This window comes from Pantherophis guttatus, chromosome 4, assembly GCF_059756535.1.
Source record: "Pantherophis guttatus breed Tessera chromosome 4, ASM5975653v1, whole genome shotgun sequence".
NCBI lineage: Eukaryota > Metazoa > Chordata > Lepidosauria > Squamata > Colubridae > Pantherophis > Pantherophis guttatus.
The window spans coordinates 17,595,622-17,613,583 of record NC_142066.1 but is presented as its reverse complement, the minus strand read 5'-3'; the positions used below and the strand labels follow the sequence as shown (position 1 = coordinate 17,613,583).

The window sequence follows — 17,962 nt, the reverse complement described above, 5'->3', positions numbered from 1 at the left end:
GAATATTACTGATTATTTAAAAATTAAATATGTAGAATAAATAAAAGACAGAATGAAGACTCTTTTGGCCTTCTGTTGATCAAAAAATGCCCAAACATGACAGTGCTGTATTTTCAAATGACTAACAGGAGAAAACAACTTCCTACAAGAATCTCCTAGACCATCTTCATTGCAAAATCTTCCTGAAATTCTCCACCTGTGGAAAACCATGCAGGCCTCTCTCTTTGACCTGCTTTAATGCCATGCCATCTGCAATGACGGAAAGCAAATATAATACAGCTGTTGCAGAGCAAAGTTGTCTTGGTGATTTGAAAGAACCAAAGATTCCAGCCAAGATTCCAGTCCTTTCTATTATAACCTTTATAACTCCATTTTCTGACAGAAACTCCACATTATCTCTTTCATACACACACATATCTACATGCATACAAATATATATGATTTCTTATTGAAAGAATAAACATATTAAGAAGGTGATGTTAAAATGGGAGGAATTAAAATTGTCACTATTGGGGAGATATTGCTGCAAAATGAATAACTACTGAAATGAAGATGGGAAGCCACCTTTTAAATGTTTATTTTCATATTTTTTTTATATATATATTTTCAACATAGTGTTCTTTTGCATTTTAAGAATGTGCCTGATTTCCACTAAGAAGGCTGGAATTCATTTGAAAGATAGGAAATCACACTGGAGAGTCTCCAATTGGGGGAGGCAGATGTGACCAGCTTAGCTTCAATGGGGTTTGTCCTAGGGATGAGCAAAACAACTGAGAGGTGTGGTCTTTTTTCTTCTTGTTTTGTGGAAGGGAAGTGGCTTCTGAAATCAATGTTTGGTCACCGTATGAAATCAGGAGTTGATCATTGTATATGAACTTTGCAAAATCAGTAAGTCAAACTATTAAAAAACAAATCATGTAAACCCAGTTTCTAGGAACAATACCATTTGATCAATTATGGAGGTAGTATAAATGATAGCAATTTGCCAGGATTTTTTAAATTAATAAATTCATTCATTCATTCATTCATTCATCCATTCATCCATCTCTGGGACTCCCCTTTACTGTTATAAATACAATATTGCAAATAACTTGGACTTTCATGCCTGCATTAATTTATCTTTCTCATCCTTGCTGCTTTGAGGCTTGCTTTAAAATCCCATTATCGCTTTATGTCAAGTAGAGATTTTGTTTTCAGACATGACAAACTAACTGTTCCTTCTTGTTCAAAGTCCCTCAGGGCCTGGGAGTTGATGGTTATCTCAAATGTAATAACCAGTATAAACATGAAGACCTGAAAAAACTTATAATCAGAAGACAGGGAGAAACCTCAAATAGATCAAAATCTGTTAATTCCTGTCCCTGGAATATTCTCATCTGCAATTCCAGTTAGCCATTGCTTGACCACACATGGTTTTTAATCTCAAAGTCTGAGCTTTCCAACTTCTCTATATAAACAGAAACAAAATACAAAGACAAATACAGAAACATACAGCAAGTCTTTCTTTTGAACATAAGTTAAGAATCTAGAAGGACAAGAAAAGGTGAAGAAACGTGACATGCATTCGAAAATGAATTGTTTTCTTCTATGTATTATGTCCATAACATTCCTATCAATGCTTTGTCCACAAGGAATGTGTCACCTTTCTCATAGTAAATGCAGCACTACAAATCCTCTTCCTATTCTCCACAAGCAATACCAGTCAGGGGACATCCACTTTGCTAGCATCATTTCTCAGATCTTCCTGTTTTATACAATGATGGACTTTAAGATACCTCCTTCTAGCAATCTCTTTGAGGAAAGTATGTAAGTATTAAGTTATGGCCAGAGAGATATATGTCAAATAGACCAGAAGATGAATAGTGAAATGAGTGAGTTGAATTGTGTTATGAATATAATATACTTACATATATGCTGATGTCTTGTATCAAATTCATGTAAGTATTCAGTTATGGACAGAGAGATATATGTCAAATAGACCTGAAGGTGAGTAAGTGAAAGGGCATTGTATGAATTATATTGTGCATATGATATAGTTACATGTGTGCTGATAGTTTGCTTCAAATTCACCATGTAGTCTTGAGTCATGTGTAGAGCATGAAATAATTGCCGGTTATATGTGTTATAGCTGTATTTTTACAGTGTACCTACATATGCATAATGATTTTATGGACTTTGCATTTTCTCTATATTTGGTGCCTTTATCTGTTGGATTGATGTTGATGCCAAGCAAAGAATGTTAAAGGATCTTTCCAGTTAAGTCTTTGTCGTTCCCCCCACTCCCCTAAATTTCACCAAGATTAGGTTTGGTCTGTGGAAACCAGGTTCATTTCAAAAAAAGAACTCCATTATAGATCTGATAGGCAACACTCATTAAATAAAAGCTCAAGAGATTGATGTTCACTGTTGCTTCCTGGGTCAATAGTGAAGGCATCACTGACATGCTAATAATACTCTCCTAGAATAAAAATCTTGAGATACCTGGCCAAAGAGGAAGTAACTTGGTAAATCTGATGACCACTATATATTTCAAATAAAGTGCTTTGATTATTTTATTAGCTTAAATAAGTGCAATGAATGAAACTTATTGCTTCTTACATATATAGACTGGATAAACTCCTTATATTATATTTGAAATTAGAGGCAAAATATGTATATATATAAGTGAATAAGTGTATGTATAAGTGAAAACTCATGCCATAATCACGAAAACTCCAGAACTGTAAACCCTACAAACTTGAAATTTGCCACATATGTTCCTCTTGGCTTCTAGGTGCTCACTAAGAAAGGATTTTTCAAAATGACCATCAGATAGGGTTGCCAGGTCTGCTTCCAAAAAATAGCAGACAAGTGGGAGTGGGGGGGTTTAAGTAGTAAAATTTTTTTAAAAAAATTACAATTAAATTATATATTTTCTTACAAACATTTTAACACGTATTAAAATAATCACTTCAAAACTTTACTTAAAATTCAAAACATCAAATATATTATAATAATATGAGATCTTTTTTACAATTTCTGAATCATCAAAAATTTGCTTCATTAACTTAATACCGCAATCTTGAGCCAGGAAAGAAATATGGTGTTTGATCCCATGGTAAGTTTCAGCCATTTCAGCTACAGTCACTTTCTCACTGAAAGAGGAATCTTTAACAATGAAAAACAAATTGATTTGCTTGTTGCTGGAAGCTATTTTTTCCTTTTCTAAATGATTTTTTGTGCTTGCATGCTGTGTGACAGCTTTTATACCATTATATTCAATTGTGAACGATTTCTGACACAATTTACAGTAGGCCGTCGTATTTGTTCTGTCGGTTTCATTGTTGGTAATCCATGCAAAAGTAGCTTCCCAGTCTTTGGTGTATTTGCACACTCCTCTCGTTCGTTTTAAAGAATTCGAAATCTTGCTGCTGTCACTCTTATCACTCGACACCATTTAGGTCAGTCGACACAAGCTACAATACATTTTAAAATGTGAAGTGTACATAATTTTATAATATATTTTTATTTTAATCTCATCATTATTTTTTTTGGAGAATCTAGTTCAATGGATATTCGATCTTTGTCTCATTCTAATTTATGAAAAAAAAGACAAAACACGATTCTCCTATCCTTATTCTCTTACACTGTACAGCTTTAGATTATGTACGATTTCATCATAAAGCTTCTGAATAAAAAAAATGTCCACCATTTTGTGAAAAAAAATAGTGAACATAATGTGAAAAAAGGGGACTGTCCGCTCAAATAGTGGACACCTGGCAAGGGTACCATCAGAGCGTTAGTATTTTCTATATTATTATTAACATGCTCTGATGCTAAGGAGTTCTACTCCCCCTCCCCACCTGAAAAGAAATTTCCAAACACCCCTCCACTCTCTCACACACTGACAGGATGATATCCAGAAAAATACCGATTGATGCTGTGACCTGGGACATTCCAATCCCGCTCCCCCTCTGTTCCAACTGCCAGTTGCCTTATATTAACCCATTCTGATGCTATGAGTTACACATTGTACATTAAGTTTCAGACTGTAAGTGTCAATTTATCAAGCCAGAGCACATAGTTTTGTAGCGAAGCACGGGCATCCAGCTCGTCAATATCATATTCTGCAAGAAATGAGTTACAGCAGATAATGTACCTCTCTCTTCAGGGTCATAACCCAGATTTACCAACATATTCTGGCTTTAGTATTTGCTGTTTGGGAGATCAATACTAATCCCCATATTTTACCCAACGTTACCCTGGGCTTTCAAATCTATAACAGCCATTTTACTCCAAAATGGATGTACCATGCCTCAATGGAACTCCTTTCCTCTAAAGACAGATTAATTCCTAATTACAATTGTGATATCCAGAAGTATCCAGTAGCAATAATTGGAGGACCTGACACTGACATATGTCTTCATGTGGCCATCATTCTACACATCTACAAATTTCCTCAGGTAACCATGTATGTGGCGTGTGGATGCAATCCAGTTAAATTTCTCAATTTATTTAAATAAGACTTGATCGCTGGCATACAGTAAACACTGACTGAAGTCAAGAAGAACAGTTTTTTTTCAACTTTATTTTGAAATCTAAGAAACATATGTTAGCACTCGCTCCTTCTTCAATTGCATGGTTATTAAGGTAAGGATGGAGAACCATATTCAAATTAAATGGAGTAGAAAATTCCTGGTGTACCAAATGTTACTTGCAGCATTCACAGAACATTCTTAATAAATAAATCAGCTCCTATTCTGAGTTTAAACAATTGATTACACTAAGTGTCCTGATTTATACAGGAAAGGAAGCCACAAAGTAATTAAAGCAAGATTAAGACAAACAAAGATTGATAGATTGTGCACAACTAGTCTTAAAATTTTGTGCTTGAAAGTGTTGGAGGAACACAACTGCCAAATCTAAAACTATTAAGATGCATACTTTTTCCTTGTCTATTATAAAGAGAGAGAAAAAATCTATTGACACACTTGTAAAAAATTAAAAGCATATAGTTTCTTTTCTTAATTCTTCTGTTTTTTTCTATAGTTTATGTATGGCTCTGCTCCAGTGACAAATAAGGACAAACAGGCTGGTTTCTATCACCAAATGTTTCCAAATATGGACCTTCAGTATAAGGGAATTCTTCTACTACTGCAGCATTTTAAATGGACATGGATTGGGGTACTATCTGTGAATAATGAGAATGGGGAGAAATTTGTACAAAATGTGATACCAATATTTGCCCGAAATGGAATCTGCTTTGACTTCATTGAAAGATTCCCATTTGCTTCTTACTCTACTGACATTGCCGATATGGTGAAAGAAGGGATAGAAATGTACAGCATTGTCATGAACAGCACCGTCAATGCAGTTTTAATTCAAGGTGAAATTGATATAATGATAATTTTGAGGATGTTTCCCTCTATGTCCAAATTTGAAGAGATACCATTACAACTAAAGAGTAAAATCTGGATTATGACAGCTCAGATGGATTTCACGTCTCTTCCCTTCCAGAGGTGGGAAGACCTAGATTTTCTCCATGGGGCTCTATCCTTTGCAGTTCATTCAAGAGAGATCCTAGGGTTTCAGGAATTTCTTCGGACAATAAAACCAAACCTCAAACAAGAAGATGATTTTATTAGGGTTTTTTGGGAAGAGGCATTTGGATGTGTGTTCTCAGGCACCTTAGTTGATGAGAAAACCAACTCCAGGATAGACAGTCAATCAATTTGCACTGGTGATGAGAAGATAGAGACCCTCCCTGTATCCGTTTTTGAAACAGACATGACTGGCCACAGCTATAGCATCTACAATGCAGTCTATATTTTGGCACAAGCATTACATGTTGCTTATTCAATAATCTTCAAAAATAGAGCAAAAATAGGCAATGTAGGACTTATTGAACTTCTCAAACTACATCCATGGAAGGTAATGTCTCAAGTCATAGGGCTTTCTTCTCTCCATTTTCTTCATATATCACAGACACACAAATGTGTACATTTGTATCTACATCATACAATGGCTGTATTAAATATCTGCTTCAATATCATTTTCCTTTGGTTACAGTTTATTTTTTCTCCAATAAAATAAGATTCTAAAAAACAGATAGGATCAGGAAAAGAAGCAAAATGCCTTTCCATGAACACGCAGGATTCATACTGAGTACCTTTAGCTATATTCCTGTCTGCTTTGCATTTATGTTAATATCTCTTAGACAAACAAAATCATATTTCAGTATTGCAATGCATTAAAGACCCTGATTTTTTTTACTGCTTCTATTTTTTATTATATGTTTCAGAATGTTTTGTAACTGAATTTAATTATTAGATGACATTTTCCTGTAAATTTAAGTTGAGTGATAACCATCATTGTTACAAAAAATGTACCTAAATATATTTAAATAATTCTTATTATCTCTCTTTTAATTTTGTTATGAGACTAGTGGGAATTTCCTAAATTGCTTGAATGACAGCATGGCAAATACAATATGGTGAATCTATTAAATTTTGTTCTTCTGCATTTGGCTTTAACATTTAATTAATTGCAGAATCCCCGGTTTGTACATTTGTTTGTCTCTTTCAGCTAAAAAGTTTTCCAAACTACATACTTCTAAAGAAAATCAATACTCGTTCTGAATTTCTCCTGAACATCTGAATTTAGAATAGAATGGAAATGAATGTATTGTATAAATTGCTTTGGTAAGCTAATCAAGGAGAGAAGCAACTTAGAACTAAGGAGAAATTCCCTGACAGTTAGAATAATTAATCAGTGGAACAAGTTTCCTCCAGAAGTTATAAATGCTACAACACTGGACGTTTTTAAGAAGAGATTAGATAACCATTTGTCTGAAGTGGTGTAAGGTTTCCTGCCTAAGATGGGGGTTGGACTAGAAAACCTCCCAGGTCCCTTCCACCTCTGTTATTCTATTCTATTTGTCTGGGCTACTTTCTTCCACACCACAACTCCAATGAATGTCTCACAAACTGTGAGAGAAAAAAAACTTCCTTCTATGTTTTTCAAGACACAGATTATAAAATTTAAGGATGCTTGTACTATATATATTGAGAACATGACATAGGATGGTAGACACTGTTTGTCCCTTCCATTAAAATATAGCTTACATGTAAAAATATATTTTCTTTCCCATATTTCATCATTTTACAGATCCTGATGAATGGTTTGTCACCTCCCTTTAGTCTCTGTTTTTTGTTTTGTAGTTCAATCAATTTGTAAGAAACACCTCATTCAATAATACTGCAGGAGAAGCACTGTCTTTCAATCAAAATGGAGAACTAGAGGCTGGATTTGATGTCATCAATTGGGTCACATTCCCAAACAAATCCTTCTTGAAAGTCAAAGTTGGTGGAATAGGATCTGTGACTTCCCAAGAGGATATATTAAAAATTGATGAAGAAGCCATCATTTGGCCAAGAAGGTTCAACCAGGTTTGGATAATCCGGAATGAGGTTATCAATGTTTGACTCAATATACATGACTTGTTCCAGTGACTTTTTTCTTGCTTTCTCTTGACTGAAATACTAAAAGATATGGCAGGGAATAATACTTGAAATGATGAATTTTAATGGATGGGTTGTTTAATTGACAATACTCCCACCACATTAAAAAAGAAAAAGAAAAAAACCTTCAGAAGCAATGTAATAATATAAATATGTAAACAAACCTTTTGTGTGTATACACACACACACTGACAGACTCACAGTGTTGAAAAGTGGAATAACTGAATTCTGGTCAAAATAATTCCAAAAATTAGTGTAACTATCTAAATCAATTCCATAAAACCCTCTGAATTATATTACTCATATTATTATATAATATATATATAATCTTATATCACAGCAGGAATCAGCATTTAACACAGGGTTGTGAAACTCGCACCTCGTGGGCTGGATGCGTCATGCTCTGGCCATGCCTAAACCCAGTTCAGTGAAGGGGAAAAAAGTCACAATATATCATGTGATTATGCCATGATGACGCAAATTTGACACCTCTGATCTAACAGATCTTGTTGATGATGATAGAACCTAAATAATGTGATTTGTCTTGGTAGTTATTAACCAGAACACTAGAAAATTCCAAGCCCGTAGAAAGTTGAAAAGAACACAAAGAAGACAAGATAAATTACCTGTGTTCCATGTCTGTAGAAGATGACCTTGACTCAAGGAGGTTTTTACCTTAGCATCAATAAAAATACACAATAAAGATTATGTGTGAGGAAAATGCCATGGTATTTTCCTCCTCTTGTTTCTTTTCATTGAGATCACTCACAAGGCTTTCCACCTAAAACCTGATACCAAGTGGGAGCTTTGCAAATAATACAAATACTGCACAAACTTGAAAAATTCAAAGCATTCTCTTCTATCCTTTATGAACAGATCCAGCCACTTTCTCTGTGTAATAAATATTGCCCTGTAGGTTATGCTAAGACCAAAATAGAAGGGAGGCCATTTTGCTGCTACGATTGTCTTCACTGTCCAGAAGGGAAGATTTCCAATCTGATAGGTGAGTGATGAAAGATAAGCGATGCACATTTGGACAATGCATTGATATTAAGTACAGTAGATATTTACTTCTATGCAGTCAAAACTTTCTCACAGTTTATAGATGTAGTGTAAGTGTATACTATGAGCTGAATACATATCTTAACACTATTTTGTCACCCAGTGGAAAGATCTCTATTTCTTTTCTCTGGGTAGCTCACACAATGGCAGTGATGGGATGCTGCGATAGTTGATATTCAGGCTCTGCAGAGACTGAGATCAATTCTACATTAACAGCTTCAGAAGACCATCAGCATAAAAACCATCTTCAGCAGTTCAAACTGTCGTGTCATTCCATGAAAAAGCTGTGTGTTTTCAGGATGTAGAGAGGATAGAATTTTGTGCGTCTGCAAACCACAAGTCGCTTTTGGAGATACAATCCTATGCTTTCCACAGCTTTATTTGGCATTTCTATGTTGAATTAAACAATCTGATTGATTGTAAAAAAAAAAAGGCACAATGGAATTAGAAAGAAATATTTATGGAAAGCTTTCTAATGTGGGTAGAGGAAGAAGGGTAGAGGAGATCTGGAGAACTAGCAAAGTGAGTAGCTGCATTTAGAGTGGTAATGAGTGCACTGTTGGAAGACTGAAAGACCAGATTAGGGACATGTTCAATGGAGAATATCTATTTATGGGTCCCTAAGAATAGACATCAGCTTGACTGCACATAATCAATAAGTAATGTCACTTCATTGTACAAGGACATGGCAATAAATCAGAGGGAAATAATCCTTATTTCTCAGAGCTCTCTGATAACTTTTTCTGTGGAGGAAAACCATGGTCATGAACAAGCCTTCCTTTTTCATGCATCCTTCCCCTTTGTATTTGCAATGCCATTAGAAGGATCTACTTCATGCAATGTAGGTGGAGTCCTGAAAGAGAACAGATGTCTTTTCAATCCACTGTAAACTTCCTTACCATACTTCCACTGCACAACTTGTCTATTTCATACTTAATGACATAAATAAAGACACTCTGACTCTTACATCCATTTCTTCATCACCCACATTTTTACTTTATATTGCCTCAGTCATGAAAAACAATTTGGTATAGTGGTTAAGTTATGGAAGATGGAGTGGCAAACCTAAGTTGCAATCTTGCCTTGGCAGATCCTGGTGACCTTTTACTGGTCAATCCTTCTGAGATTTAATAAAATGATCATAGTAAACAATTTGCAAAAAAAAAAAAAAAGAAGAGAGAGAGAGAGAGAGAGAGAATGAAAAAAGGAAAGAAAGAAATTTCAAACAGCTCCATCGGTTTCCAAAGTCTGACTTAAAAACAAATTCGTGTAAATATTTTAAGAATGTTTTCTAATGCTGGTATTATCATTAGAATCGTTTTTCCAGTTTTACAACTAATAAAATTTAACTTAAAAGAAAAGTTAATATGCTTATTGTTCCAGCAGTTACAGGGTTCAAGAGATCAGACTAAGATAACAAGACTTCAGGCTATCCTCAGAACAGTACATTCATATTCTTTCAGTTTAATTTTAGAACAATTATTTTTCTAATCTGATTTTTTTCCTAGATATGGATGACTGTTTTCCATGCCCAGAAGATCAGTATCCAAACAAGGAACAGAATTCATGTCTTCCAAAAACTGTAACATTTCTGACATATGAGGAAAAGTTGGGGTCCATTTCGGCCATTTGTTCTCTTTCTTCCTCTTTTATCATAGTGTTGGTGCTGGGTATCTTCATTAAGTACCAGGATACACCCATCGTCAAGGCCAACAACCGAAACCTCACCTACATCCTTCTCATTTCTCTCCTGTTTTCGTTCCTTTGTGCTTTACTATTTATTGGCAAACCTCACAAAGTGACCTGTCTCCTTCGACAAAGTGCTTTTGGTGTCATTTTTACTGTAGCTGTATCCTGTGTGTTAGCAAAAACTATTGTGGTGATTTTAGCTTTCATGGCCACACAACCAAAGTCTACAATGAGGAAATGGGTGGGGAAAAGATTGGCCATTTCCATTGTATTTTTCTGCTCTTTCATTCAAGTAGTTCTTTGTATTGTCTGGCTGTTGACTTTTCCTCCATTCCCTGATTTCAACATGCACTTAATGGCAGAAGAAATTATTCTGGAATGTAATGAAAATTCCTTTCTCATGTTCTATTTTGTCTTGGGCTTCATGTTCCTCTTAGCCCTTGTCAGCTTTACGGTAGCTTTCTTTGCCAGGAAATTACCAGACTCTTTTAACAAAGCCAAATTTATCACCTTCAGCATGTTGATTTTCTGCAGTGTTTGGCTCTCCTTTGTTCCTAGTTATCTGACTACAGGGGGCAAATATATGGTGGCTGTGGAGATATTCTCCATTATAGCATCCAGTGGGGGGCTCCTTGTGTGCATCTTTTTCCCTAAATGCTATATCATCACAGTGAAGCCTGAACTGAATAGCAAGCAACATCTAAGACAAAGAAATAATTAAACAACTCTATTTCCTGTTTTTAATATAGCAATACAAAAGCAGTAAGACCCCAAAATGAAGATATACAACCCTTTCCCATTTTTACCTGAGGAACAATAATCATCTTAACTGAACATACTTACTATTTGGGGGGTAAAGGTACTGTCTTAAAACCTACATTTTCCTTAGCTATAACTTCCTTCTTTTAAGAATGTTTTAAAAATCTTAACAACACATTTATCAGCATGTTATATAGTTTTCTTTGTCTGTGAAACAACTTGTTTCTTTTTTTTTATTGCAAAAGTTTTACAATTACATTTTCTCCCCTTTTTCCCCCCCACCACCCACCCCAAACTTCCAAACCTCCCTAACCCTCCCTAACCCTCCCTAACCCTCCCCTCCCCCCAGACTTCCACACAATATACTCATATCCGATACAAAACCCCCCTTAGTATAAAACTTGTATAAAATTTGAACCCCTCCCTCCCCCTTATAATTTCTCTTTTTATCTTCATTACATTAAAAAATTTCTAATACATTATTTTCAAGTAAAAGCTATTTGATACTTCCTAGTTTGATATTTGTTCTGAACATATTCTATCCACTTTTTCCATTCCCATTCATAAGTCTCTTGTGAACAATCTTTTAAGTATGCTGAAATCTTCGCCATCTCTGCAAAACTGGCCATCTTCAAAGTCCATTCCTCAATAGTGGGCAAGGCTTCATTCTTCCAGTATTTACCTATCAACAATCTTGCTGCTGTTATCATATACAATATCAATTTTGTTTCACCCAATGTAAAACCCTTAACTATACCTAATAAAAACAATTGTGGAGAGAATTGAATTTTTTTCTTCAAAACATTCTGCATGACCCACCAAATTTTTATCCAAAAAGCCTTAACTTTCCTACAGGTCCACCAAACATGATAATATGTAGCATCCAAACATTCACATCTCCAACATTTTGGCTGAACATTAGGGTACATACATGATAACTTTTTGGGGTCTAAGTGCCATCTATAAAACATTTTATAGAAATTTTCCCTCAAATTCTGCGACTGTGTAAATTTAACGTTCTGAACCCAAATTTTTTCCCACGTTTCCAACATCACTGGTTCTTCAAAATTTTGAGCCCACTTAATCATACAATCTTTAACTAGTTCGGTTTCTGAATCCCTTTCTAATAAAACATTATAAAGCCTTTTAATATGCATTGGACCTTTCTCTTTTATGTGTCTAACCAATTCTTCCTCGTGCAACATAATACCAGTTTTTTGGTCCTCTTTCCATCTCAATTGCAATTGGTTATATTGTAGCCAGGTTATATTAATCCCTTCAGCCAACAGTGTCTGTAGTGTCTTCAGCTGCCATCTGCCCGCATCTGTAAAAAGAACCTCTTTGTATAAAAACCCCCCGAGTGACATTATATTTGTATTCCACAAAGTATGACCAAGATCCAGCCATAGCGATATTTTATAATCCCATTTGAATCGGTGCTTCTTCCAAACTCTCATCAAAGAGTCTCTAAGTATATGGCTTTTAAATACTTTGTCGACTTTGTTATCATAAAATAAGTAGGCATGCCATCCAAATTCAAGATCAAAACTTTCTACATTCAATATTCCAGTCTTTTTCCTTCCAAACCAATCACTTGTTAGAGTCAAAGCTGCTGCATCATAATATAGCTGTAGGTTTGGTAGTTTAAGACCTCCCCTTTCTGGAACATCTTGCATAATTTTCAATTTCACTCTCGGCTTTTTCTCATTCCAGACAAACTTATTCACTCCAGCTTGCCACACTTTCAATTGTTTATCACTTTTAAGCACCGGAATCATTTGAAACAAAAAAAGAAATCTTGACAAAATGTTCATCTTAACTGCTGCTATTCTTCCAAGTAGAGACAGTTGCAGTTTTTTCCAAGTCTCCATATCTTTCTGCACCTCTCGCCACAACACCTCATAATTATTTTGAAACAATTTCATATTTGATTCTGCAACCTGGACTCCTAGATATTTTACCCTTGGTACAACCTCAAAACCTGCCCTCCTTTCAAGCTCGTGTTTACGATCTTGTGTCATATTTTTAACTATCATCTTAGTCTTTTTGTGATTCAGTCTAAAACCTGAAACTTTACCATAGTCTTGTATAATGTCCTTCATCAGGATTATTGATTCCATTGACTGTGTTAGGGTAACAACTAGATCGTCTGCAAATGCCTTTATTTTATAATCCTCTTGCCTTATCGTTATACCTTTCAAGATATTAGAGTCCCGTATTGTATTTAACAAGACTTCTAGTGTTAAAATAAATAAAAGTGGGGACAGCGGACATCCCTGTCTTGTTCCTTTTTCAATTTTAAACTCTGTTGTCAAGCTTCCGTTAATAATAATCTGTGCCTTTTGCTCTTGATAAATTGCTGAAATCGCCTGTACAAATTGATCCCCAAAGTTCATCTTTTTTAAAGTCTTTAGTAGAAAATTCCAATCCACTCTATCAAAGGCCTTCTCTGCATCCAAGAAAACCAGCACTGCAGGGATCTGTTTGTTCTTCTCAAGATATTCCAATAGATCTATTACTTGCCTTACATTGTCCTTCATGTATCTACCCTCGATAAATCCCGCTTGGTCGTCATGAATCACCTTTTGAATTACTGGCATCAACCTGTTGGCTAATACTTTCGCATAAATTTTATAGTCGGAGTTCAAAAGAGATATTGGTCTATAATTCTCCGGTTTTTTAGGACCGGCTTGTTCTTTTGGTATCAAAGATATGTAAGCTGTTGTCCATGATGGGGGTATTTTACCCCCTTGTTGAATATTGCAAAATAAATCTCTAAGTTGTTCCACCATTTCGACTTGCAAAGTTTTATAATAGACTGCAATCAAGCCATCTGTACCAGGAGCTTTAGCTGTTTTTAATTGTTTAATTGCTACTATTATCTCTTCCACTGTTATAGGATAATTCATTCTTTCCTTTTGTTGGTCAGTAATTTTTATAACTCTTTTATCATCTAGATATTTTTCTATAAGTCCATTCTGCACATCCTCTTTAGCATATAAGTTAGTATAATAATCCACAAAAGCTTCTTTAATTAATTTTTGTTGAAAAATTTCTTTCCCTCCAATATCAATACTATCAATAGTCCGTATACTCTGTTTTTTCCTCAATGTATAGGCCAACCATCTGCCCGGTTTATTAGCGTTACAAAATGTATTATGCTTCGCATATTGTAAGTTTGTTGCAACTTGTTCCGCCATAAGCATTTGAAATTGGTCTTTCAGAAATTTTATAGCACCACATATTCTTTCATCTGTTGGATTCTTAATAAGTAACTGTTCTTTATTCTTTATTTCTGCTTCCAATTCAGATCTTTTCTTTTGTCGAATCAGTCTATGTTTAGAGTTCATATAGATAAGCACCCCTCTCATGTAAGCTTTACTTGCATCCCAGACAATTTCTATTGGGGTGCCTTTATTCAAATTTATTTCAAAAAATTCTTTCAAGTGCTTTTTAAGTTCTATTATATTTTTTTTCATATCTGAACAAGTTCTCATTTAATCTCCAAGAGCGTCTCTCAGTCTTGCCTATCTCAATTTCTATCCATACTGGGCTATGGTCAGTCAAAGTTCTTGGAAAAATCTTTGTTCTTTTTGTCTTAACAAGTAGATCATCTGACAACAAAATGAAATCAATCCTAGAGAAGGATCTATGTCTATCTGAAAAAAAAGTATAGTCCAATTCTTTTGGATTGTGTATTCTCCAAATATCTTTTAATTCCAAATCTTCTTTCATATCAAAAAAGGTCTGTGGTAGCCTAATCCTAGACTTCACCAGACTCTTTTTATCTAATTTGGAGTCAATTACTCCATTCCAGTCTCCCATGATTAAAATAGATCTATAATCCCATTGCAGTATTTTAGTATGTAACATTTTGTAGAAGTGATCCTGTTGGGAGGATAAATTCCAATCAGAAGAATTTGGCCGTTTGTTGTAAATAATTCAATTGCTACAAACCTACCATCTTCATCTGCTTCTATAACTTTAGCCAAAAAAAATTTATTTACATAAATAACCACACCATTCTTTTTTTGCAAAGTTGAAGATATAAAATGCGTTCCTAATTTGGAGTTTATCAAATATTTTTGATCTTGAACTGTAATATGCGTTTCTTGTAGACAAATTATATCATTATTAAATTGTTTCAAATATGCAAATAATTTCTTCCTTTTCTGTGCTGAATTCAACCCATTCACATTCCAAGATAAACACTTAATCGTCATCTTTATCTTTCTGGAGCAAAGAGCAGAATAACCGAATGTCTTCCAGAATCTTCGGTCCTGCTCCCCCCATGGCTCCAGTCTCTTGTGTAGTACTCTTAGCTCCCTTTTTATCTTGTCTTTCCTGTTGTTGCTTTTCTTTAAGTTGCTTAGACTTAGCTCGAGTTATACGCTGATCCTTAAATTCAGCCATCTGAACCGGGTCCAAAATTGGAGAAGATTCCAGCAAAGGCTCATCCAGAAAACCTCCTTCAGCGCCCTGCGTTTCCTCTGGTTGCTGCTTAGACTGTTCTTGAAGTTCTTGTTGAAGTTGCTTCTTATCACTCTCCTTAATCTCCAGAACTGTGGATGTACGCGGAGATGGTGTTCTTTCTTTAAAAATAGTAGTGTAAAAATGCTCCGCCTTCTCCACAGTGTTCAAACGATATCTTTCTCCCTTGTATCTCAAAATTATACCAGTTGGGGCATCCCACCGAAATGGTATCTGTTGGTTTTGCAGTTCTTTAACAAGAAAGCCAAAGTCCTTTCTGGTTTTCAACATTTTAGGTGGTAACTCTTTATAGACTCCAATTTGTGAGCCCCCCACTTGTACAGAAGTATGAAAGGATTTTTGCAGGATGCCATTCCTTATTGCTCTATCTGTAAAATATATGACCACATCTCTAGGCAGTTGTCTTTGTCTGGCCACCCAAGAATTCACTCTGTAAATTTTATCTATTTTGTAAAAAACCACATCAGGATTAATTTTTAATATCACAGCCAAGGCCTCAGAGCAGACCTGTCTCAAATCCTGTCTATCATCTTCTCGAATTCCTCGAAGCCGTATAGCGAATTCCATTGCCCTGAATTGCATCATAACAATTTCGTTCTCGACTTTCTGCATTTTATCATCCACATCAGAAATCTTATAGTCATTATCTTTCATCTTGACATTAACTTCTGATTTAAATTCTTCCACTTTAGAATCAACTTTGATAATAAATTCTGCCAGGCCAGACGCAACTTCTGATATTTTTTTGGTCACCTTATTTTGATTCTGTTTCACCATATCTTTAACTTCATTAATTTCATGCATAATTTCCTGATGAGACTTTTGAATTTTGTCATCTATTTCCTGTTGGGATTTTTGAAATTTATCATCCAGAATTTTAGAAATAAATTCTTTTAAATCTCCCACATCAAACTCTTTTTTCTGAGTCTGTAGCTGTTGAGCAGGGGGAGGCTGCATTTCATGTTTATGTGTGGGGGATCCCCCCCCTGTTACCTTCCCTTCCTGCTTCTTTGAAGCCATCCTGCTACGTAGGCTAGTTTTTCTGAAGAGGGAAGTTCCTTTTCCTTTCCCTCCTCCACAGAAACTTCTAAAAAAGTCCCCCAGATTTAGTCAAACGAAACTGAAGTAAAGCAAAGTCAAATTTTAGAAAAAGGAATTTTTTTTCTTTAAATAGAGCAACTTTGTAGCAGCTTTGTAACTTTATAGCAAAGCAGGATGACTTCACAAATCCACTTTCACTAGCTCGTTAACTCAAATGCTGGGCGCCATATTTTTTCAAATCACTTTCACTCACTCGCTTTCTCTTTTGAATTAAAAAGTCAACAAAGCACTAATACTTGCAATTTTCAAGTTCAATGCTGGCCACATGACCACAGAGACATCTTCAGACAGTGCTGGCTCTTCCGCTTTGAAATAGAGATGAGCACCGCCCACTATAGTCGGGAATGACTAGCACATATGTGCGAGGAGAAACTTTACCTTTACCTAATGTCTCAAAGTTATGTTTTAGCAAAGAGATTTATCAGATGTCCTTCTATTTTGCAATTAATGAAAAGTGGAAAGGAGCGCTTTTTCTTGGTCTTGGCTTGTGTAAACCCAGAATAGCAGGTGATGATAGGAAATAAGAATTGAATACATCTTCCCTCGTATGATGTTAAAGAAGCAAAAGATTTCAGGACCTTTCTGTTGTTGTGTTTTAGTATTCTGAGACAAATAAAAAGGGCAATGCTAGAATATTACTGATTAGTTAAAAATGAAACTATGTAGAATGAATGGCATACAGAATGAAGACGCCTTTGGCCTTCTGCTGATCACAAAATGCCAAAACATGACAGTGCTGTTTTTTCAAATGACAGGAGAAAACAACTCCCTACAACAACCTCCTAGACCATCTTAACTGCAAAATCTTCCTGAAATTTTCCAACTGTGGAACACCATGCAGACCTCTCTCTTTGACCTGTTTTAATGCCATGCCATCTGCAATGTTGGAAAGGAAAAATAATACAGCTGTTGCAGAGCAAAGTTATCTCGGTTGAAACAACCAGATTCCAGCCCTTATGTTGTTTTGATGTCTTCTCTATTATAACTCCATTTTCTGACAGAAAATCCACATTATCTCTTTCATATACAAACATATCTACATGCATATAAATATATATGTTTTGTTATTGAAAGAATAAACATCTTAAGAAGGTGATATTAAAATGGGAGGAATTAAAATTGTCACTATTGAGGAGATATTGCTGCAAAATGAAGAACTACTGAAATGAAGATGGGAAGCCACCTTTTAAATGTTTATTTTCATATTTTTTCATATATATATATATATATATATATATATATATATATATATATATATTACATAATATTCTTTTGCATTTTAAGAATGTGCCTGATTTCCACTAAGAAAGCTGGAATTCATTTGAAAGATAGGAAATCACAATGGATAGTCTCCAATTGGG

General features: G+C 35.1%; 1 protein-coding gene across 1 annotated transcript; it reads left to right on the top strand.

The window, feature by feature from the left end:
- Positions 1-9,915: 9,915 nt before the first annotated feature.
- On the top strand, positions 9,916-11,007 carry LOC132710513 (vomeronasal type-2 receptor 26-like). Its single transcript, XM_087894447.1, has one exon. The coding sequence runs from the start codon at positions 10,072-10,074 to the stop codon at positions 10,969-10,971; it is 900 nt and encodes a 299-aa protein (XP_087750573.1). The 5' UTR covers positions 9,916-10,071; the 3' UTR covers positions 10,972-11,007.
- The last annotated feature ends 6,955 nt before the right edge of the window (positions 11,008-17,962 follow it).